We start from the raw sequence: 23,098 nt of genomic DNA, 5'->3' as shown, positions 1-23,098 counted from the left end.
GCCCTAGATTTGGGATGAGTCATTTTTCAATGGCTAAAGGTGTCGCGGACTTGCAGTTGACAATACAATCACACTTTTCTTGCAGGTTTTCATTGCTAATAATATTAATATAACACTATAGGCTCATTAAACATAACCAAAAACTTGGCAACACAACAGAAGTTGTGAGAATTTTGATCAAACATCCTCAATTGGGTGAAAAATTGGAGTAGGCATTGCAAAAAACATTAGTTTCACAGTCTAATCAAAGACTGAGAATCTACTCAATGGTACTTTGGTTTGGATGAGGATGAGGAAGTGATGAAGTTAGAGATACAGTCAAATTCCTTGGGCATCAACAGCTTCATTTTAACTCCATCCTTAGCTATGCAGTAACCAGAGAACAGGTTTTTAATTCCTACCTTCTTTCTTACCCTGTTATATATGAACCTTATGACGTACCAGTCAAGCCACACCAAGTTTATAGATTTCACAACCAGACACGAACCATTTCTTGGGGTCTTTCTTGTAATGCCTGACCATTTTTACCATTTAGTCAAGATGTGATAGATTTCTTGCAAACTGAATAAAAAAGTAATTATGATTGAATGTTAAAATATTGCAAGACTGTTTTCCCATTCAGAAGAAATGTACCTTATAAGTGTGAAATTAAATATTAAGTTCTACTAGAAAATTTATGAAACCTGCAGTAGCCGATCCTAGCAAATATTTATCAAAGTACAACCACACAAGTCTTTCTCTCTGCTTCTGTAAAGGGAGATAAGTTAACTATTTGATCATCTGTGTGCAGGGTTGGGGAGTAACGGAATACATGTAACGGGATTACGTATTTAAAATACAAAATATAAGTAACTGTATTCCACTACAGTTACAATTTAAATCATTGGTATTTAGAATACAGTTACATTCAAAAGGTACTTTGATTACTGAAGAGATTAATTTGCATTTTATTGTCATTTGTTTCATTTAATATTTAGTCCTTTCAGATGGAAAACATTTATACATATAAATTATGAGATCCAAAGTGCATTTGAACAGCGGTGAAACACTTTCTTATGAAGTTTTACATTCATACGAGCAGACAGAGAAGTAAGTTTGAAATAAGTTTTGAGCAGAAGAAATAGAAATAAACCTTGTGTAAATTGTCAGGTTTACACTAAGCTAAAATGCTATTTCTAGCCATTTTACATGCACGTTACCAGGCACGATCATATTGTTTTATCAAGAAAATTCATGTTAGATCATAATTTCTTTTTTTCTAGTAAGACCTTTGATATTAGGGCAAAAATCGTATTCTTGATGATAATTTTTGTATTGTTTTCCTGTAAAAATATCTTAAAATCCTTAAAACAAGATCAATTAGATTTATCTTGTTTTAGAAACAACACTGCATAAGATATTTAGGTTTTTCAGAGAATGTATTTTTAACATGTGTATTTTGTCTTACTGTACTGAAAGAGTTTTTATAGTCAAAACAAGTGAAAAAATCTACCAGCGCTGAAGAAGTAATCCAAAGTATTTAGATTACGTTACTGACCTTGAATAACATAACGGAATACATTACAAATGACATTTTACAGCATGTATTCTGTAATCTGTAGTGGAATACATTTCTAAAGTAAATCTCCCAACCCTGTCTGTGTGTGTCATTACTAGCCCAGTCAAACTACTCTTGTTGGTTAAAGGCCAAAACCAGCCAAAAATCTGAGAACAGAAAAGCATGTTTAATAAAGCAACTAAAGGCTGGCTGATTATTACAGAGATCACATTGTTCTGCTACCTGCTCCCCATGCAGGAGAAGAATTCATTTAGAACAAAAGTCTTCATTTATTTTTTATGCAGCCTAAAGTAGAACTATAATGTAAAGCTAGTGCTGTACAGACTCAGTATTAGACAGAAAAAGAAATACCACCCACAATTTTATTTGGTTTAAGTGAAAGAGTAAACAAGGTAAACCTTTCATCAAGTGTGAAATAAATACTTTTTTTGTGTGTTTTTTTTTTTGCTCTAGAAACATGCATAAGATCAACTTCGCCTGAACACTGATTCACATTGACTATACATTAAACCCCTAAGGAGATAAATGTGGTGCTGTATGAGAGGAAAACCAAAAAAACTGAATTTTTTAAACTGAATGAGGAGAAGGAAGAACTTAAATGACATTTAAATGAAATCGTTTTTCATATCCTTTTTGCCTCAAAATTCCTTATTCATTTAAGGTCACAGGGATTTGTCAAAGAAAAAGCTCTTCTGGCAGAAGTGGGACTCGCTTGACACATAAACGTAGATGACTCCACTTGAGGCCTGAATAGGTTTGCTTTTGATCCAGTTCTCTGGGTGGAATTGAGGCAAGGCCGATAAACATCATTAGAGTTTTACCTTGAAGGGATTTTAATGCCTGTTCAACCGTAATTCTTGATGTCTCTAAAAGAAGCGAGGAAAAGTTAACTCAGTATGCACTCTGACTGTGAACTGATGAGTATCTGTAGAATAACTTCTCTTCCATTTGGCATTCAGTCTATTGCTCAGGGTCAGAGCAAGTGCTCAGATATTTCATTTCACTGCTTTGCAAAAAACTTGAATAATTTGTTCCAGTAATCTTTTTTTACAAAATAGTACAAAATAAAGTAAAGATAAATTTACATCATGTTAGGGATAGGAATACAGTTAGGATTTCACTGGGCATATATGACTATTAGGGTTATGATTTAAGCAGGTATATTACTTATATTATAAACACAGCAAAAAAAGGAACGTCCTCTCACTTTCAACTGCTTTTATTTTCAGCAAACTTAACATGTGTAAATATTTGTATGAACATAAAAAGATTCAACAACTAAGACATAAACTGAACAAGTTTCACAGACATGTGACTAACAGAAATGGAATAATGTGTCCCTGAACAAAGGGGGTGGGACGTCAAAATCAAAAGTAACACTCAGTATCTGGTGTGGCCACCAGCTGCAGTAAGTACTGCAGTGTATCTCCTCCTCATGGACTTCACCAGATTTGCCAGTTCTTGCAGTGAGATGTTACCCCACTCTTCCACCAAGGCACTTGCAAGTTCCCGGACATTTCTGGGTGGAATGGCCCTAGCCCACACCCTCCGATCAAACAGGTCCCAGACGTGTTCAATGGGATTGAGATCCGGGCTCTTCGCTGGCCATGGCAGAACACTGACATTCCTGTCTCACGCACAGCACAAGCAGTATGGCTGGTGGCATTGTCATGCTGGAGGGTCATGTCAGGATGAGCCTGCAGGAAGGGTACCACTTGAGGGAGGAGGATGTCTTCCTTGTAACGCACAGTGTTGAGATTGCCTGCAATGACAACAAGCTCAGTCTGATGATGCTGTGACACACTGCCCCAGACCATGACGGACCCTCCACCTCCAAATCGATCCCGCTCCAGAGTACAGGCCTCGGTGTAATGCTCATTCCTTCGATGATAAACGCGAGTTTGACCATCACCCCATGTTAGACAAAACCGCAACTCGTCAGTGAAGAGCACTTTTTGCCACTCCTGTCTTGTCCAGCAAAGGTGGGTTTGTGCCCATAGGCAACATTGTTGCCGGTGATGTCTGGTAAGGACCTGCCTTACAACAGGCCTACAAGCCCTCAGTCCAGCCTCTCTCAGCCTATTTCGGACAGTCTGAGCACTGATGGAGGAATTGTGTGTTCCTGGTGTAACTCGGGCAGTTGTTGTTGCCATCCTGTACCTGTTCCGCAGGTGTGATATTTGGATGTACCGATCCTGTGCAGGTGTTGTTACACATGCTCTGCCACTGCAAAGACGATCAGCTGTCCTTCCTGTCTCCCTGTAGCACTGTCTTAGGTGTCTCACAGTACGGATATTGCAATTTATTGGGCTTGTTCTTACACCTGTCACTCCAGTGAATATTTCTCAAGGAAAGTTATTTTCTATAAAGCCACACACCTCAAAGTCTTGGCTACACACACACACACAAAGCTATTGAATATTTACGCTCTTATTGTCCATAGAAGTAATTACTTGTTTCAGCTCATTGAACACACATTGACCTTTTCAACTAAAGCTCATTTTGTCAGCCACTGTTTCTAATAGCAGTTTTTTTCTTATTTTTTCCCCAATACTGATTCTATATATTAGAGCATGACAAAACCAAGGTCATAGGTTCAATTCTCAAATGACACACATGATAAAATATATACCTTGAATGCACTGTACAGCAGGTTTTGTTGGATGTGTTGGTTGTATTGAATTGAAACTTTATTGATCCCCTGAAGGAAAATTCACCTTACAGCAACACAGAAAAAAATAAAATAATGGAGCATTTCAGAATATTAAAAAATAAAGCAGACAACAATTGTTGTACAAGCAGACAGCAATGTACCAATTAAGAACTGCACCACTATTGCATAGTGTTATTATGAATAGATAAATAAATAAATATTGCACATAAAGGAGTTAAAAACAGTCCAGCAATCATTTGTGATTTTAGATGAAAAGTCTTATGGCAGATGGGAGAAAAGTCTTGCGATAGCGCTCTTTTGAGCATCGCGGGTTAATGAGCCTGCCACTGAATATGTTGCCCAGGGCCCTCGCTGTTTCATGGAGGGGGTGAGAGGTGTTGTTTTGGATGGATGACAACTTAGTTATAATCTTTTTCTCTCCTGTTTTGTCGATGGCGCTCAAGTGACACCCCAGTACAGAACTAGCCCTCCTGATCAGTTTATTAAGTCTGTGTTATCAAACCAGTCCATTTATTGTTTAAGTAGACACTTAAATATTTGTATAAATTCACAGTCTCAATGAATGCAGGGTACAATGGGGCTAAAGGTCCCCCGGGGTAAAAGGCACATTTGATTTTACTTTCTCCCAAAATGCTAAATAACAACAAAAACTACTATTGCACTTTCCTAAACACCTGTTTTGTCACTACGCACTGCAAAATTTTCCTGATCCATGAGATCATTGCAATATCTAAAAGTTGATTTTGAGGCAATGCGATCTAATATTTAAAGGAATAGTTCATTCAAAAATGAAAATTCTCTCATTTACTCACTTTCAGGCCATCCCCAATGTGTATGACTTTCTTTCTCTTGCAGAACACAAACAAAGATTTTTTTAGAAGATTATCTCTGCTCAATAGAGCCATACAACTGAGAAACAGATCAATAGTTAAGTCCTTTTTTCCCTATAAATCTCCACTTTCACTACCACATTCTTCTTCTTTTTGTTTTTTGGCGATTCTCAGTCTTCATCCATATCGCCACCTATTGGTCGTGGCTGGACAAAGGTGGAGATTTATGCTGCGTTACATTCAACTCGGATGTGGGATATTCCTACATGATGTCTCCGATCTCCGACGTTAAAGGCATGCTATTGCCTGATGCTCGGAAGATGACGTGTAAGGAAACAAATTTCTAAAGCTCCCGTTAGCTTTGCAGGGATTCGACTGTCACCAGAGACGTCTCCTAGCAACCCAACTGATAAAATATTCTGCAACGCTAGCGTATGGGCTACAGGTGTACGATTATGAAAAGAGAGTATAATCAAAGTCGTTCTAGCAAGTCTAGAATGCTCTCGGGAGGCTATTTCCAGTCATGCCAGTGCAACTCTACTTGAATGGAGAAAGATCAAAATCTCAAAAACGGTTGGTCAAGATTACGATCAAAGAACATATTTCAAATCAGTAATTAAATCTGATAATATTGGAATCATAAATTGTCAATTTAAAACACGCAATTTTCCCGGCTTGTATAGCTAATGCGCATGCGTGTTCTAGAGTTGATTGACAGGCGATGTCTGTATATAAAAGGTGATTGGCTCTTTTAACTGTAAGGCGGGACTTCCTTTCTACATCCATTAACTGTTCAGAGCTCCTTGGTTGAGCATTCCAATTTCTCCCATTCATTTAAATAGAAGTGGCCCATCTCTACTAAATAATCTCTGGTATAATTTACCATGTTTTATGCACCTATTTCTGCAAGCGCTTTTTCCTTTAAAACAAAGGAACTTTGACTCATTAGGTTGACTTGAAAGAGCCAACCTACTGATCTACTATTTAAACTTAATATCATTATTATTATTATTATAATTATTATTATTATTCTGAGACTAACATTTCTAACACTAACTCCTCCTAGAGCTTTCAAGCTACATGCACCAAACTCTGCACAGACCTTCAGACTGAAGAGTGTGCTATATCTTCTCTAACTGATCGGACATATGGTTTTCCCACAGTGGATGATCAAAAATCGGAACAATCCCATTCACTTACGTTGATGGAATGTTCAGATGAGCCAAGACTATTCAAACTCCAACTGTCAAAATTCAGATGTATACAGACCCACAGAAGGCCTCTAAAATGCCTTTAACTGCTCTATCTAATTTACCACTTATACTTTCTATCACTCCATCACTTTCTTTTCTATCTTTCCATCACTCCACTCTTTTTATTCTTTCTTTCACTCCATCACTTTAACATCCTAGCAACTGCATACAACCTAGCAACCATTTAGTGCACCCTAGCAACCAAAATTAGTTAAATTTTGACTTTTAACTACTTGTAACTACTTGTAACTGCTCTACTGCCATTTAAATTTATGCCATGCTGCCAAATATTATTTTTGATTTATTATTTTAAGACTTATGAAATGTAATTAAAAAACAAACAAACAAAAACACATAACAAACTGTACAAATAAAATATAATAAAAATATCATCTAAAATGTGAAAATACTTGAAAATCAAAGTCAGTTCTGTTTCAAATTTTAGGTCGAGTGGCAAAGTGCTCAGATGCAATACCAGAAATGTCCTAAAAACACAAATGAGGATTCAATAATTAGGCCTGTTGCCATTATTACATTGTCTGATATTTAAATCTGGTTTATGGCCATATACGAACAAATACAATGAGTTCATATATATGAGCATTTATGTACACATTTAAATTCCACAAGTGTGTGTTATACTTAAGGGAAAACTTAAGGTGTTTTATGCAACCGGGCATTGGGACTTATTAAATAATATATTAATATACAATAAATCTTCATTCTGTTTAGGCAATAGTGTGAGGTTTCCATGCTTACATGGGCTGGCCTTTCTCAGTTTAGAAAGCGGCATCAACCACGTGATCATTGGTGGGAGAGATTACGTTTAAACGACAACGATGTACTAAAAACGGAAAAGTTTTTCCTTTGCGTTTTTGAAAAGTTTCGCGTACAGACGACTACGTTGTCAAAACGATCCCCGTTCACACGGATCTGCGAAAACTACTAAAAACGCTGTATTATGCATGCCAGGCCAATAGTTGGCGATGTCACTTTGTAAAGAAACACTACGCGCCTGCGCACATAAGCATTCTTCCACAGAGCGGTGAAATTTTTTTCCCGTTTTTAGTACATCGTTGTCGTGTAAATGTACCCTTAAATAAAACTAATGTTAGAAACACCTCTCAAACCACATGTGAAGTGACAACATTTTATTGCACAACATTATATAAGATGTTTACAAGATTAGAGATATTCTAACTTCTAAAATTACTGCAATGCAAGTGCTGTTAGCAGTTGGAGCCAGCAACTATTTTCATTTTCATGGCATCTTAAAATGCAGCACTCCCATGAGAGATGCTAAAAGCACAGGTAAACATGATGCAGTTGTCAATAAACATCCACCTAACAAATGTTTTAACGACTGAAAAACAGTGCGAGCGGACGCAAAAACACGTTCAGTTTGAACAGCCCCTTGTTCACATGACACAGTACTAGCTGAAGATTCTCAAAGTTACCTCTCAAAAAGACAGACTTTTGTTTCAGTTGATTGTAGGTAAATTTACACTGTATTCAGCGCTGTTTGTTTTCTGTATTTGTAAATATTCCGATACTGTTTTACTGAGTGAGAAACTGCTCCAGATGATTCAGTGAGAGAGCTCTGAATGAATTGTACTGAATCACGAATTGATTCAGACTGTTTTGCAAGCCTGTTTGGTCAATTCAATGAAAAAAAAAAAACGACTCAAAAGAATTTCTCATTCGCAAATTGGGCATTGTTAGTTCTTTTAAACAGCCAACAGAAATACGGTACACATTTCATGATTGGTGAAATAATTTGAGAGTACATATTTTCTAGGTCAGTCAGAGCGCTCATGGTACGCACAGTGCGTACGGCCGTATAGCTGCAGGCGCCCCTGACCGCCATTCAAAATTGCTTAGATGGATATCTCCTGATCAGAATGTCATAGAGTCTTCAGGTTTGGCTCATTATACTCAGTCCAGCAAGCAGACTTTTTAGTATCACCCTGGCAACTGCCTAGCAACCAGATGGACTTACCCTAGCAACCGTATAGCAAAACACATATCTCTGCACCACAACATCGTAGAGACTTCAACTTTGGCTTATTTGACTCAGACCAGCAAGAAGCCTTTAAATATCATGCTGTAAAATACTTAGCCACACCCTAGCAACCATATAGTGCACCCTAGCAACCAAAACCCATTGACTTCCATTCAAATTGGTTTAGATGAATTGGATATCTCTTGATCAGAATATCATAGAGACTTCATTGTTGGCTCGTATGACTCAGGCCAGCAAGCAGCCTATCTAGTTTCACCCTGGTAACTGCCTAGCAACCAAATGAGCTCACCCTAGCAACCAAGTATTTAAGTGCTAAATCTATCTATCTATCTATCTATCTATCTATCTATCTATCTATCTATCTATCTATCTATCTAAGTCTGTCAGTCTTTCTTTTCTGTCTCTCTATGTATCTGTCTGTCTGTAACTAACTAACTAACTAACTAACTACTGTAACTAACTAAATAACTAACTAACTTACAAACCAATTAAGCTTTTAAATCTTTTTTAAACTTTCAGACTAGACTCTTTCAAGCCAACCTCAAAGTTTGTCTACAAAATTTATTTGTCTAGTTTATCGATATTATTTAATAAAAGTTAATGTTTATCACTTGCTTTGTATATCTCCCTGGGTGTCGACATGTTTGATGTCACTCACCTGAAAATTTTGAGAGTTGAAAATTTCCACACGAGTTTCCAAGTTGAAATTCTGACTTCAAGTGGCATTCAATTGGCCTTTTCCTAGTAGGAAGTTGGAAAATCCAACTTTCTGAGTTGAATGGAATGCAGCATTATGTAAAAACGACCAAAATGTGCGATACAGATGGAGAACAACAACCAAAAAAAGTTTTTTTGGAGAAAAAATGTATTTCAGGCTCAACTTTGCTGTTGTTGGCTGTCATAACAACTCAAAGTAGTTAATGATATCAACATAGCTAACCAATGACCCTTGCTTCATGTCATCTTAATTGAGGCACTATCAATAAAAAATCATCTCAACTCTGTGAAGTTTCGGCACTATACAGCCACATATTATTTGTAAATTCTTACAAATGTAATAGCTTATACATTACAATACTCACTAAGAATATACACCAATGCGAGTGAAAACAGTGGAGACTGGAAATTGAAAACATTCGAATCGTGGAACAATTCCGCATTTAGGAAAAAGGTGGATAATGACAGTATTTTCATTTTTGGGTGAATTCCTTTAATAATTTTTTTAATGTTGCAAATTTATGTAGCTAATGAAAATCCTTGAAATTATCACATTTATTTTGAGAAAAATACTTATTTGTTATTTTATGGTTTGTTCAAGGTGATTAAATCAAAAGTTTTTCAATAATTGTCCATTAAATGAAAGGATATTTGGGGTAAAAAGCTTGTTGTTACAAGGGCTAAAGGCCCCCATAAAACACATTGTTTTTCTTAAGAGATTATTTTGTTTGGCTTTGTTTTTCTGAAGTGGGGGAATAGATTTGTAATAAAAAAATGTTCAAGGTGGACTCACATTGACTGATCCAATCAAAATGGAGATTAATTTGTTTACAGAAAACTTGGGATGTTATAAAATGCCAAATGTGATCGTAATTAACAGGATCTGATGCACCCTTTCCTTAAGTGGTTATTTTAAATAAGCATTATCTTAATTTGTTACTTAAAAAAGCATCTTGCTGTCTTAAAATTATTTGCATTAGCTGACAAATTTTGCACTATAACTCTGATATCACTATAAACCCCCCTGGGGGCCTTACACCAAGTGTGTGGGCCCTGACATTTTTATTTATTTATTTATTTATTTTATTACTGTTTTTTTTTTTTTTATCAAAATAATTTCTGTTATTATTTATTTTCCACACAAATTATATTTTTGCATCAATATTCAATAACAATTAATACATTTTTTGAGAGAAAAAAAAGAAGCTAATTTTCCTTAAAGGGATGTTCCGGGTTCAATACAAGTTAAGATCAAATTACAGCATTTGTGGCATAATACTGATTACCACAAAAATTTATTTTGACTCGTCCCTGGGTTACAGTGAGGCACTTACAATGGAAGTGAATGGGGGCCAAAATGATTTAAACAACTTTACAGCTCAGATAATCCATGCGTTTTAACAGAAGAATTAATATGTGCTTTTATAAAAAGATAAGATTCACATTTCTGCTTTTAAACCCTCAAAAAATTGGCCCCATTGACTTCCATTGTAAGTGCCTCACTGTAACATCCATTTTTGCTTCTTCTTCTTTCTTTTTTTATTCAAAATAAATTTTTGTGTAATCAACATTATGCCACAAATGCTGTCGATTGAGCTTAACTTGTATTGAACCCGGAACTATGAAGGTAAAATTGTGCCTACATGATTTGTGAAAGCGTAAATCAAACTGCAAGCGTACAGAACGTTTTGTAATGGTGTAAATCAAGTTGCAAGCGTAAGAAAAAATATTAGCAATACTTTAATGCTTTGCATAAGTGTAATTAATGTGTTGTGAATCAGTAATTGCGTATTAACACAAAGTAAATTTGGTGTGTATTCTTCTGACTTTTCGTGCTTACACTTCTGGCACTATTTTTGCGCCTAAACATAGTCAAAAACATTGCAAATCTGCAATCAGCGATATGCAAGCAAAGAAAGGGTGTCATGAACAGCAAAACAGATTGATCTGTTCACAGAGTTTTGTTTTATGTGGCTTAATTTATTAATTTGTTTTCTAGCATGAGTTCTGTGATACCAGCTAATTCCATCTATTCACCAAAAAGCCTTGCCAATGATAATTAATAGTAAATATAGGCTAATAAAATTGTGAATGTATTACTATTTCAGTTTAATATTTAAAGGTGCATTCAGTAATTTGGGGCTAATTTAAAAAGTTTTACACATTAACAAATGAACTGTGTTTTTGTGAAGAGTGATCTGAATGGTGAACACTCACATGAGATGAAGATTGTACTCATAATAATTTTCTATAAAAAGTGTTTTTATTATACATGGTGCGGGTCACCCCTTCAATGTGTTTCGCCATGTTGAAATGACATGACCCACCGTGTTTCACTAAACGTCGAAGAAGAAAATCCTCGCACTCACTGGCTGCCGCCCATGTAGATACATGTGTCTATGCTTAGCGCAGTGTTGTTTGGTGACGCAAAGAGCGAAAAGAACTCAATGGCTGCATCTGAAAGCTAGGCAGCTATTTTGCTGCCTAATCAGTTAATGGCTTAACTGACAGCTGTTTTGAATGAATGGATCTCTTAAGGAAACTGATCTCCGAACAGTTTGAAAAGCACCTTATTTTCATCCTGCCTCCATATACAGCCTCCGAAGGCAGCATTTTCCTGGTTTCAGACTCAGCCCATGGAACATACTTATTTATCGTGCTTTAGCAGCGGAGACAACAGGAGATCCAGTATCCATTCTGCCGAAGAATGAAAAAGGTCAGAAGCAAGAAGACAGAAAGACCGGCAAAGACAAAAAAACTAGAGTAAACATCTGTATAGCATACACAAGGTGGAAAGATTTGATGACGGAGAAAAACATGAGTAGTGATGCCAGTGTTGCTTCTTTTTTGTTGGACAGGTAAGACATTATTAATTGTTTAGTCCACTCTAAAATAGTATCAGTGGAATTGATAGAAAACGCATGCGTTTCCCTCGAACTTTTTAAAATTACTCGTGTAGTCAATGTATGTTAGCAATGGACACTTTTCAGCTGTGTTTACAAACACAACTGGAAAGCAACGTGAAATTTTCTTTTCTTTGTTGTTACAGCTATAGTAAGGGGGCCCATCTACCTCCACCTCTATGAAATGGCATATGTCTTCATTTGTTTAGTAGCTTGGCACAGTGATTGATGTGGATTTTGAGTAAACCATGATGTTGGTTTGCTTGAAAACAAAATGAGTTCTTCAAATACAGTATTCATGGACATGCTAAATTTGATAATAAAAAACAATTATAATCTTTCCTTTACCATAACATTCTGTATCGCTAGATAATTGAGGTTTATTTTACGCTAAACAGTTCTCCAATAAGAAATCTTCTTTAAATAGAAATAAAGTGAAATGTAGACAGTCTCCAAAGATTATTGATATGAGGGACAATAATAATCTGTCCTTAACAGTAGAAGTCTGTTCACTTGAATTCTGACATTTGTTTTTAGGCAAAGCAATTATATTATAGTAGTAATAAATAACTTTAGAAATTACCTCAAACTCCGACATTTTCCAGATGCAAATGATATTCTAAAACTAGCAGAGGCAGCAGAGACTATCATGCTGATCCACGTCAAAAGATGGCAGTACAGCGTCTAACACCACTGTCACATTGGTACTTAAAGTACACGAAGAAGAGTAATGCTAACGCTAGCTAGAGAACTACTGAATGCCCCTTTAAGAGAGGAGAGATACCCAGAGGAACAACGCTTAGCCATATGAAGAAGAAGCTGTCTGTCATGTTATTAAACCAATCAGGTCAGAGTAAACTGGTCAAGTAAAGCCTCATTTGATTGGTTATTAGAAGCAGGTAGACTCGCCTTCTCCCTCGCTCAAAAACTCTTTTCAGTGAGAAATTTGTGCTAAAAGTGTGAGCGCAACAAAAGTAAGATGGAACAAAGTATATCGGATCATTTCTGGAAAATATTTATGCCACAAGCACAAGTCATTTACACGTTTGCAGTAGTTTATTTTACACATACAGACTGATTCTACGTGGTCAATCTGTTTTGCTGTTCATGACACCCTTTCTTTGCTTGCATTTCGCTGATTGCAGGTTTGCAATGTTTTTGGCCATGTTTAAGCACAAAAATAGTGCCAGAAATGTAAGCGTGAAAAAAGGAAGTCAGAAGAATACACACCAAATTTACTTTGTGTTAATATGCAATTACAGATTCACAACACATGAATTACACTTATGCAAAGCATTAAAGTATTGCTAATATTTTTTCTTACACTTGCAACTTGATTTAAACCTTTACAAAACATTCTGTACGCTTGCAATTTGATTTAAGCTTTCACACATCTTACTCTGTGCATACAAATTTTTCTATCATGCTTGAAATTTCATTTATACTTTTACGAATCTTACTCTGCACATGCAAATTATTTAGGCACTATTTTACCTTCATATGGAACTTTCCTTCAAGGCACACATGGGCAATTTACGGCCCGCGGCTCATTTATCCTAAAAGCGTTTTTTTCATTGGATATTTCAGTTATCTTGCATTGGGACATAAAGCGCCTCCACAAGCGTTTAACATGTTCAGGGTTGCCAGATAAGAGATGCAAATCCGCCCAATTAGAGATTTATACTGGCGCAAATTGGAAATATTCCACCTAATGTTACACATATTTTGTGCAATCTGGCAACCATACATGTGAGTGCGCTCTTTCTTTCTCTCGCTTTCCCCTTTGAACAAATTTAGCGATACTCTGTGTCCATTCTCGAGGCTGCTTGGTGCTACTAAGTTTGTGAGCAAACCTTCTCAGTGATGAACTTTAATAAAATATAAACAAAGATCTCTGCATCATTGACACATGGAGGAGTAATCATTCACTCGCGAGCAAAAGCAAGTGATGGACGAATATGTATTTTTTATTTGTGTCATTTAGAAATGTTGAAGTCCCCTGCACCTGTATGTTAATCTAACTTTTGCAGTAATCATTTATCATAGTCATGCAGCCTGTGTTATTCAGTTGTGTGCTGAATGGAAAGCCAAACCATTGACGAGACCCACATCAGGACCCTTTTAGCGCATAAACGGGTAGTGATTTTGAGAATAAAATAAGTAAACTGTCCCGCTTTGCAACAAACATTAAAAGTACTATATATATATATATATATATATATATATATATATATATATATATATATAGTTTTTTAGTAAAACAGACCCCTGATGTAGAGAGTGTTAAACTGTTAATACATTACCAGGGAAGTAAAGATTGTAAAATAAATCATTTATAATTACGCTCAGGCTTTATTATTATTATTTTTTTAATGCCTGATAAAGAATGATCTACCTTTGTAGAGCAATACAATACTTTAGGCAATTGCAGAATAGTCCCATCCGTCACATATACACTTCAGAAAATTGAGTACACGACTATTTCTGGGCTTAAAAGATACAAGAACCAAATCAATGTGGAACTTTCTATCTCAAAAGGAGTAGATACAATGTGGCCCCCTATGTATTACTTAAAGCCCGATGTGGCCCCTGTGCCAAAATAATTGCCCACCCCTGCTTTAAGGTGTGCTTTTATCCCAGTTGTACTGCCAAATAAATAAATGTAGGCTAATCATAAAATGTAAATGTCAATATTGTGTAGTTTTACTCCTTAAACGTTTGAATCAGACAGCTGATCACAATACTGAACACAATGAGAGGTTATAACATATTTCTCTTGTGTAAAAGGGACTTCGGGTACAGTTACATGTCACGTTGTCGCTTTTCATTGACGGATGGAAACATCACGCCCCATCTACGCTGGCATTTGGAGGCGGGACAAGTGGCTTCTTATATATTTGAAACAGTTCAATCTGCTCAAGAAGACAAGAAACTCGCTCATTAAAATACTAAAGGGGAAAATGTCGGTTGTGTGCACGTCTCTCGGTCGCAGCGCTGTTGCTTTACGCAACTGTAGGGCATCAGTGGTAAGTTGTTTACACCTTCTGCTCTGTCAACAACATCTAAAAGAGTCCGCATGATGTACGGCGGCGTATAATGGGACGTGGTGCAGCTAATGCGCCGTTTAACTTCGCGATGAGGTCGCGTCATTACAACGATAATAATGCAGTCTTTGTGAATGTACTAGTGGATATCGGACACATTTCTAAACACTGACTCAACCGGCGTTATCTAACTATTTAAGGAAATTACAGTCTGACTGTAGCATTCTTGTCTTCTGCGTGGTATCGTTACACGGAACTTTGTACCCAAATGTGATGTTTATTAAGCTGAGTTCTTTATCTGATGGAGTCAACGTTAACATGTAACAGTGCAATTAGTAGCAAATGGTTACACAACTGTTGTATTAAAGTGTTGGCTTCAGTTGGGTTTGACTTCTCAAATTATATCAGTGCAACATTTCTATTTAGCGATAATAAAATATTAAGAAATCACTTTATAGTATGAAGTGGTGATGTTGAAAACAATTGTCCATACCATTTCAATGTGAGTTAAGTAACAGAGTGATGTAACTCCCGCGCACTTCTCTTTTATACCTTGAGGTGGCGCCCTAATGGAGCTGAATTATGCACTTCAGTTACACTGAAAAGACCTTTAAAGCTGCACTTAGTAATTTTTTCCTTGTTAAAAAACTTTTTTTCCTCAAGAAATTAATTGTACGTTTAAACCATATGTATAAAATCATGAGCACTCACTAGAGATGAAGACTCCCGACATATCAGTAACCTTCTAACCTTCTGTTTTATTCTACATGGGGAGGGTCTCCTCATGGGGGCTGCCATGTTAGAATCACACGACCAGCCGAATACTACTTGCTTAATCTCAGTAACCACTCTATTATCAGATACTTTCACTCGTAGATCAAATTAATGATGGCTGGCTGTGAATAGTGAATTTTTACAAAGGCATTGGTAACTGAAAACTAATGTGTTTGAATAATACTGCCTCCACGCCACTAGGTGTCCGAGATGACTCAAATAGAAAAAGTTACTGAGTGGACCTTTAAAATACCTTTAGCTAATACTGATGCCTTGTCTTCCAATACATGTCAGCATTTTGCATCACTTATGTACCCATGTGTTCTTTTCCTCTGTCCTAACCCAGCTGGTGCGATATGCCCAGACTGCTGCGGCCCCTGCCCCTGAGCCAAGAATAAAGACATTTCAGATTTACAGATGGGACCCTGACACACCTGGTGACAAGCCACGCATGCAAACCTATGAAATTGATTTGAACACGTATGTGCACTAATAGTTATGCATCTGTTTCCTTGCTTTGCTAAGCTCTTTACATTTGAAGAATTGAAAATCATGTTTTTCTGTCCTAGATGTGGTCCTATGGTTCTTGATGCCCTCATCAAAATTAAAAATGAGATCGACCCAACACTGACCTTCAGACGTTCCTGTAGAGAGGGTAAGAGGAGCATAACCAAACTTGACATTTTGAAAAAATAAAATAAAAGGAATAAATCCTGGGACCTAAATAAACAGGTTTGCGTCCTGTCCTGTTAACATGTGCATTAAGATATTGGATTATGATGTCTGTATGTGATGTCGTTACAGGTATATGTGGTTCGTGTGCTATGAACATCAACGGGGGCAACACGTTAGCCTGTTTAAACAAAATAGATTCAAATACCAGCAAAGTGACAAAGATTTACCCTCTGCCTCACATGTATGTTGTGAAAGATCTTGTCCCTGTGAGTATGCCACTATTAAATGAAAACCCCCAGAAATAATCCATCTTTGACTTTAAATCTATCAAATGGAGTGAACCTGGAATTTCAAACTAATCCTATACTCATTGCTTGCATTTTAGGACATGAGCAACTTTTATGCACAGTACAAGTCCATCGAGCCTTATCTGAAGAAGAAGGATGAGTCAAAACAGGGAAAGGAACAGTACCTTCAGTCAATCGAGGACCGTCAAAAGCTGGTATGAGCCTCCCTGCTCAATATTTTGTTTGGCTTTAGGCTGATTCTGTTTCTGAAGCGTGATTGTGATCTTTGATAATATTTTTTTAAACACCCTCTTTCCCTTGCTCATAGGATGGCCTTTATGAATGCATTCTGTGTGCATGCTGCAGCACAAGTTGTCCAAGTTACTGGTGGAACGGAGACAAGTACCTTGGCCCAGCTGTGCTTATGCAGGTATTTGTTTTAGTCTGTTAATCTGTTAGTCATTGTCATTGTTAATTGTGCAATAGACATGTTATACAATAATTACTGTAATCTCTTTAACAATATTTTATTCTAAACACTGAATCATATTCCCCCATTTCTTGAATTTAACATACTTTGTCCTCTTGCTGTTTCTTTTCTCTACATCTTCAGGCATATAGGTGGATGATTGACTCTCGTGATGACTTTACAGAAGAGCGTCTTTCCAAATTACAGGACCCTTTCTCCCTCTACCGCTGTCATACAATAATGAACTGTACAAAGACGTGTCCCAAGGTATGTTCAAACTGTTTATCAAACTGCAAAGCTACCCTTTACATGATAAACCTTTAGTCAGTCTCACTGCTGTTGGACAATAAGTAAAAGTATGTTTACCATGGCTTAGTGCCTTTGAGACTTTGTAGCTGTATTTTAAATATTTCATTTGATCTCTTTTGTGTTCTCTCCTGTTTAGGGACTCAATCCTGGAAAAGCCATAGCGCAAATTAAGAAAATGATGGCGACTTATAAAGAAAACAGATCATCTGCTAGTTGATTTGTATGTTAGGGATATAACGTACTCTATGTACTCATTGATTTCAGTTCATTTAAATTACTGTGTAAATGTGTAAATTCATTCAGTCATTACGAAAAAAGAAAAATAAACCGCCTTCATTTTTTTGGGGAAATATTAATCAAAAGGGCCAGTGTGTGTGTGTGGGACAGGGAAAGACAAAAAATTTAAAGTTGGCAAAATAGCCCAACATTTACTTTGTGTGCTCTGAGGAAAAAAAAATAATTATATATATACATATACAGTGTTGGGAAGGTTACTTTTAAAAAGTATTCCACTACAGATTACAGAAAACAAGCTGTTAAATGTAACATATTCCATTGAATTACTCAAGGTCAGTAATGTAATCTAAATACATTGGATTACTTCTTCAGCACTGGCAGATTTTGTTCACTACTTTTGACTATAAACAAGTAAATAAAGTAAGAAAATACACTTCACACTGTAAAAATACATTCTCTGAAAAAAGCCTAAATATCTTATTCAGATTTGTAACTCAAGTAAATGTGTCTTGTTTTAAGGATTTTTAGATATTTTTGCAGGAAAACTACATTTAAATTCGCATTAAGAATAAGATCTTTGCCCTTTTATCACTTACTAGAGAAAAAAAGTTATGCTCCAACGTGCATTTTCATCATAGAATTCATTCATTGTATGTAAAGCTAAGAAATAGCATTGTAGCTTAGCATATACTTAATATTCACATGACAGTTTACACAAGGTTAACTATTTTTGCTGCTCCAAACTTCAAAACCCCACAGAGATTTCACAACCACATGCTTTTCTGATAGTATGTGGATTCAACATAAAATGAGACAGAAAATATATTATTTGTAGCTTTCTATATGATAATAAAGGCTTCATTGGTTAGCAGTTCTTGTAAAAATACCATAACCACATAAAAAAACATTGACAAGGCATGTAATCGTGTATTTATTGGATTTATGTTTCTTCTGTCAAAGTGTTTCTAACTGTATTTTGATAAGCTGTAGAAACAAGATCTTGCTACTGTATTAAGCTCGTTTAAATGAAATATATCATAAGACAGTGATTCACCACTCTTCAAAAGCTCCTCCTATATGAATACATTTAATGTGATTGGTTTGATTTCACTTTATTATCAGAATTTCTTAGAGATTTGTCTTGCATCCCAAGACGTACACTGTTTCACATCAATAGCATTTTTGTAATCTTTGCCCTGAGCTCCTCTAATTTCTGACCCTGCTTGTCAGTGCTTGAAATGTCATGCCCGCTACACATTTTAACACTATTCACAACAATGGACGCTAAATCTTAAAACTGTATTCCACATCTAACATTTAAGAAAATGTATAAACTGCAGTGTGTCTGTCTTATCTGTTTGAATGTGACCTACAATGTCAGATTTACGTCGATGGGTGTTGTAAAATTAACATTTACAGTGACAGCAAATTCTGACCAAAAAAATAAATAATCGGGCATCAGTACTTAGGAAATCATGTGTTCAAAGTCTAGGGGGACAATGCCCCCCACCTAACCCCCACCTTAGACTGTTGAGGTCACAGTCAACTGTTTACAAATTGTGTCCTTATGTTCTGTAATAACAAATGGAAAGGCCCTTTTTTTTTTTTTTCAACTGACGTTGTGAACTACATTCAATCAAATAATACATCACGTTAAATAGATAAAATAAAATAAAACACATAACGTTACAGAACGTCAAGTCTCATGATGTCCTCCAGGGGGCGCCGGTGGTCAATGGGTGAGTTGCCACAAGAACATAAAGGAAGAAGGGCTATAGCGTCACATTTAGAGAAACGAGAGTGGAAACTGTACTTGAGGGTGTCTATGGTGAAACGATGCCTATTGATTGAAAAGTATGGGCTTTAGCAATCTCGTTTTAGTTTATAGATGGATTCGCCGCCTGGTAAATGTAAGTGTAATTCGCCGGCGCAAGTGAACCATACCAGTAGTTGTCCTCTAACTCTTCTTGGCTGTATTTAATTATTGCATGTCATACAGTTGCAATTTACAGTGTCTTAGATTTAATTAATATGAGGGATAAGTCTATTTCTTATTTATTTCTGTGGATATCCTGCATTAGCTGTTGTGTTTGTTCAGCTGTGCCATTAGAGAATTATTTGCTGCTGTCAAAACGGCATTCCTTTGTAAATTATGTCATTGTATCGAAACTAGTTTGCGGTTAGACTGTCAGAAAATTTTGATTTCGTTTCATTCAGCTGTCCAACGTGGCTGTTAGATTAATTAGGATGTTGCCCGGATTGTTTGGTCATTGTTCAAATAATCTGTGGTCTCATGTGCAGGCTGTCAGAACCACAAAAAAACTCCAGGTTTCGCTTTCCAGGTGTGAAATTGTCTCTCCAAACAACTTGTTAGTCGTAATATATTTTCGATAATCGTCTCGAGACCAATTCTGGATTTTCTTTGTTGCCCTTTAATCGAAAGCACCGCCAAGCCAACGTTGACAGGTTTTATAAGAATATACACCATTGCCGTAGGTTATTTGTTATTGAAAAAACTTGGCTTCTTTCATTAGCATTCGGATATGTAAAACACTCAGGTCGTGGAGGACTACAGTCAAGCCTGCCGCGGTTTGGAATTTCACGGTCAAGCCAGTCTCAGCTAAAATGCAAGCGAGCGCATATTAGTAGAATTACGGTAACTTGCGGGAGGAACAGAAAGATGTGTTTCTGACTCTAATCCCACTGAACTAGAAAGCAAATCTTAACATAATAACAGGACAACGTGTTTTATGTGTTTGTGAGGTGTTGGAGTTTATTAATATGCTTACACTTCGTATTTTTTGTACTTTATGTAATGTAAAGGTGTATGTGAAAGGTGAACTTTTTAAATGGCACTTTATTTTAAGTCTTTTGTGTAGTATCTTTTTGAATAGGGTATGCATTATACTTAGTTTATTGCATTAACATCGGATAATATAATCAATTAAGCATTTTTATCAAGGATCTCTCATTGTAAAAGTGTCATTCATTTCTATCTTTATATGAACGTACTGAACTGTAGAATATTTAAGAAAAAAAAAAAAATCATCTTTATTTCAAAGAAGAACCACTCATGGGTTGGTGCTATAGCCAGAATAAAGAAATTGGGTCATTATCAAAATATTGTGCTTTTTCAGTCATGAAAAAATATTTCAAATAGTAAAAAAAAATAAATAAAAAAAAAAGATATATTTTTAAAGGCATCACTCTACAACCTAACCTTCTATTAAATGGAACAAAATGGTTTGACTTTGTATTGTTTTACAATTTTTTTTTTTTTTTTTATATATTTGGATTTGTCAATTCTCAGGTCTAACATTAGTGTAAGGTCTAAAAAGTGTGCAACAAAAGGAAAACAATATAAGTAATTCATAATTTAAATAATTAAAAAAAGAAAGTTTGTTCCTTGATTTCATATCATTGGTGTTATCAATGTTAAAAACTTGTATTTTGAAAATTTAATAAGTTGTAATAAGGCACTTACAAGGTCAAAATTCAGAGGAAGAAGCCGCTGCTCAAATGTGCATACAGTAATTATTCCACCATGTTGAAAATGTGATTAATTTACATTTTAACTGTAATTTTTTCACATGGTTCACACTGAAAATGAACACCTATTTCTTGCAAGGGACCTCCCATACTATCTATGAAAAGGAAGCCTATTTACTTTATCAAATTTAAGATGCAACAACTTCAACACAAGGCTCAAATTAAGACATGATTTTTCTCAACTTCAGAGACCTACACAGAGAATAGTGAATTCAAATGAGTAAAAAAAAAAAATAAAAAAAAAATAGCTAATTTATTTCAAGGGACCTCCTACATAATCTAAAATATTAATATTAAGACTTTTGTTGTAGAAACTTGGAGTCCAAAATCACCACAAGGCTCGGGATTTAGATTTTTCTCTAACTTGAAGACTTGTGGAAAGGTGGATTCATACACGTATAAAAAATGAATTCCCATTTCTTTGGAAAGACATCCCACACATCTAAGCCCTGAATATGAAGCCTATTTACTTTGGAAATGTGGAGTATGATGCATCCAATGTTACCAAAAGGCAAAAAAACAAACAATCAAACAAACAACAACAAAAAAAAACTTTAATTTAGAGACCTGTAGAAAGGCGAATTCAAATAAGTAGAAAAAAATAATCCCCATTTCTTGCAAGGGACCACCCACACTGTCTAAACCCTCAATATGAAACATTTACTGTGGCAATTTTTTATTAAAATGCACCCAAAGTCACCACAAGGCGCAAAGACAATGGAATTGTTCTCAAACTCAGGTACCTGTAGAAAGGTGAAATCAAATAAGTAAAAATAAATGCCCGATTCTTGCAAGGGACCTCCCACACTATCTGCACCCTCAATATGAAGCATATTCACTGTCAACTGGGAGTAGGATGCGTCTAAAGTCACCACAAGGTGCAAAGACAATGGAATTTCACTCAAATGAAATACAAATTTCTATTCTATTATTATGTGTGAACAGAAACTGTTGTAAGACCATCTGAAGTGTTTTTTCTTGACTTTATGCATTTAATTTGAAAAATACATGCATGCACTTTAAACACTTTTCTATGTGAAATACATGACAATTCAAAATGAAAAGACATTGACTTCCATGTTTCCAAATAAAATAAAATAATAATAATATTAATATTGTTAAACATGTTTTAAAGTTATAACTGTTGTTAATGTTATGTTATAATATTATAATATAATAATAATAATAATAATAATAACAATTATTATTATTATTGTCATATCATGCACTGATCACACAGGGATTATACTTTGTTGGAGTGTACATGACAGTTTACTGCAAATAAAGCAATAATGATAATTCTAGGTAAAAAGATTAAGTTGCATGTGAACAAACAGTGGATTGTGCAGTGACATCAATTTACACAAAGCAGTAAAAATGTGAAGAACATGTAGAACACAGTTCAGTACATGACTCTCCTACTGTCATTGAAATAGAGACCCTGCAGGTTACCGTAATAATGTAATGCGTATTGCAGTTACTGTGGTTTTCTTGTATAAGGGTTTGAAATGTACACAAAACTGTAAAGAGTTTTGAGGCTTGGCTGGACTTGTTACTTAGCTTCTGTTATTGTCATTCTATGGTCAACCAAAAAACAGAGTGCAGCGGTTCTTCTGCCCTTACTCATCTTTTTTTTCATTCGAAGTGGGCTGATAGTATATGGGATGTCCCTTGCAAAAAATACTCATGATTTATTTATTCTAATTTGAATTCAGCTTACATAGCTCTTTGAAGTTATGAAAAATCATGTCTTAATTTGAGCCTTGTGTGACTTTGGTGCATCATCAAACCGATAA

General features: G+C 35.8%; 2 protein-coding genes across 4 annotated transcripts in view; both read left to right on the top strand.

The window, feature by feature from the left end:
- The first annotated feature begins 14,823 nt into the window (after nucleotides 1-14,823).
- LOC127419049 (succinate dehydrogenase [ubiquinone] iron-sulfur subunit, mitochondrial-like) lies at nucleotides 14,824-17,878 on the top strand. Its single transcript, XM_051660099.1, has 8 exons — nucleotides 14,824-14,984; nucleotides 16,123-16,256; nucleotides 16,346-16,431; nucleotides 16,581-16,717; nucleotides 16,837-16,953; nucleotides 17,067-17,168; nucleotides 17,352-17,474; nucleotides 17,653-17,878. Exons 1-8 carry the CDS (start codon nucleotides 14,919-14,921, stop codon nucleotides 17,731-17,733), a joined length of 846 nt encoding a protein of 281 aa, XP_051516059.1. The 5' UTR covers nucleotides 14,824-14,918; the 3' UTR covers nucleotides 17,734-17,878.
- A 1,644-nt stretch (nucleotides 17,879-19,522) lies between these two features.
- Nucleotides 19,523-23,098, top strand: part of LOC127418975 (polyamine-transporting ATPase 13A2-like) — a 33,566-nt gene continuing 29,990 nt past the window's right edge. For 2 of the 3 annotated variants that reach the window (XM_051659939.1, XM_051659938.1), the window contains exon 1: nucleotides 19,546-19,663. Coding sequence is in view for 1 of the 3 variants with exons in the window: in XM_051659937.1 (XP_051515897.1) it covers nucleotides 19,642-19,663 (22 nt within the window). In the remaining 2 variants the exon portion in view is untranslated. Of the gene's footprint in view, nucleotides 19,664-23,098 lie in introns of all 3 variants that reach the window. The other variant, XM_051659937.1, reaches the window with a different exon arrangement.

This window comes from Myxocyprinus asiaticus, chromosome 28 (assembly GCF_019703515.2).
Source record: "Myxocyprinus asiaticus isolate MX2 ecotype Aquarium Trade chromosome 28, UBuf_Myxa_2, whole genome shotgun sequence".
Taxonomy (NCBI): domain Eukaryota; kingdom Metazoa; phylum Chordata; class Actinopteri; order Cypriniformes; family Catostomidae; genus Myxocyprinus; species Myxocyprinus asiaticus.
The sequence above is the reverse complement of the archived record's forward strand: the minus strand, read 5'-3'. Positions and strand labels throughout refer to the sequence as shown.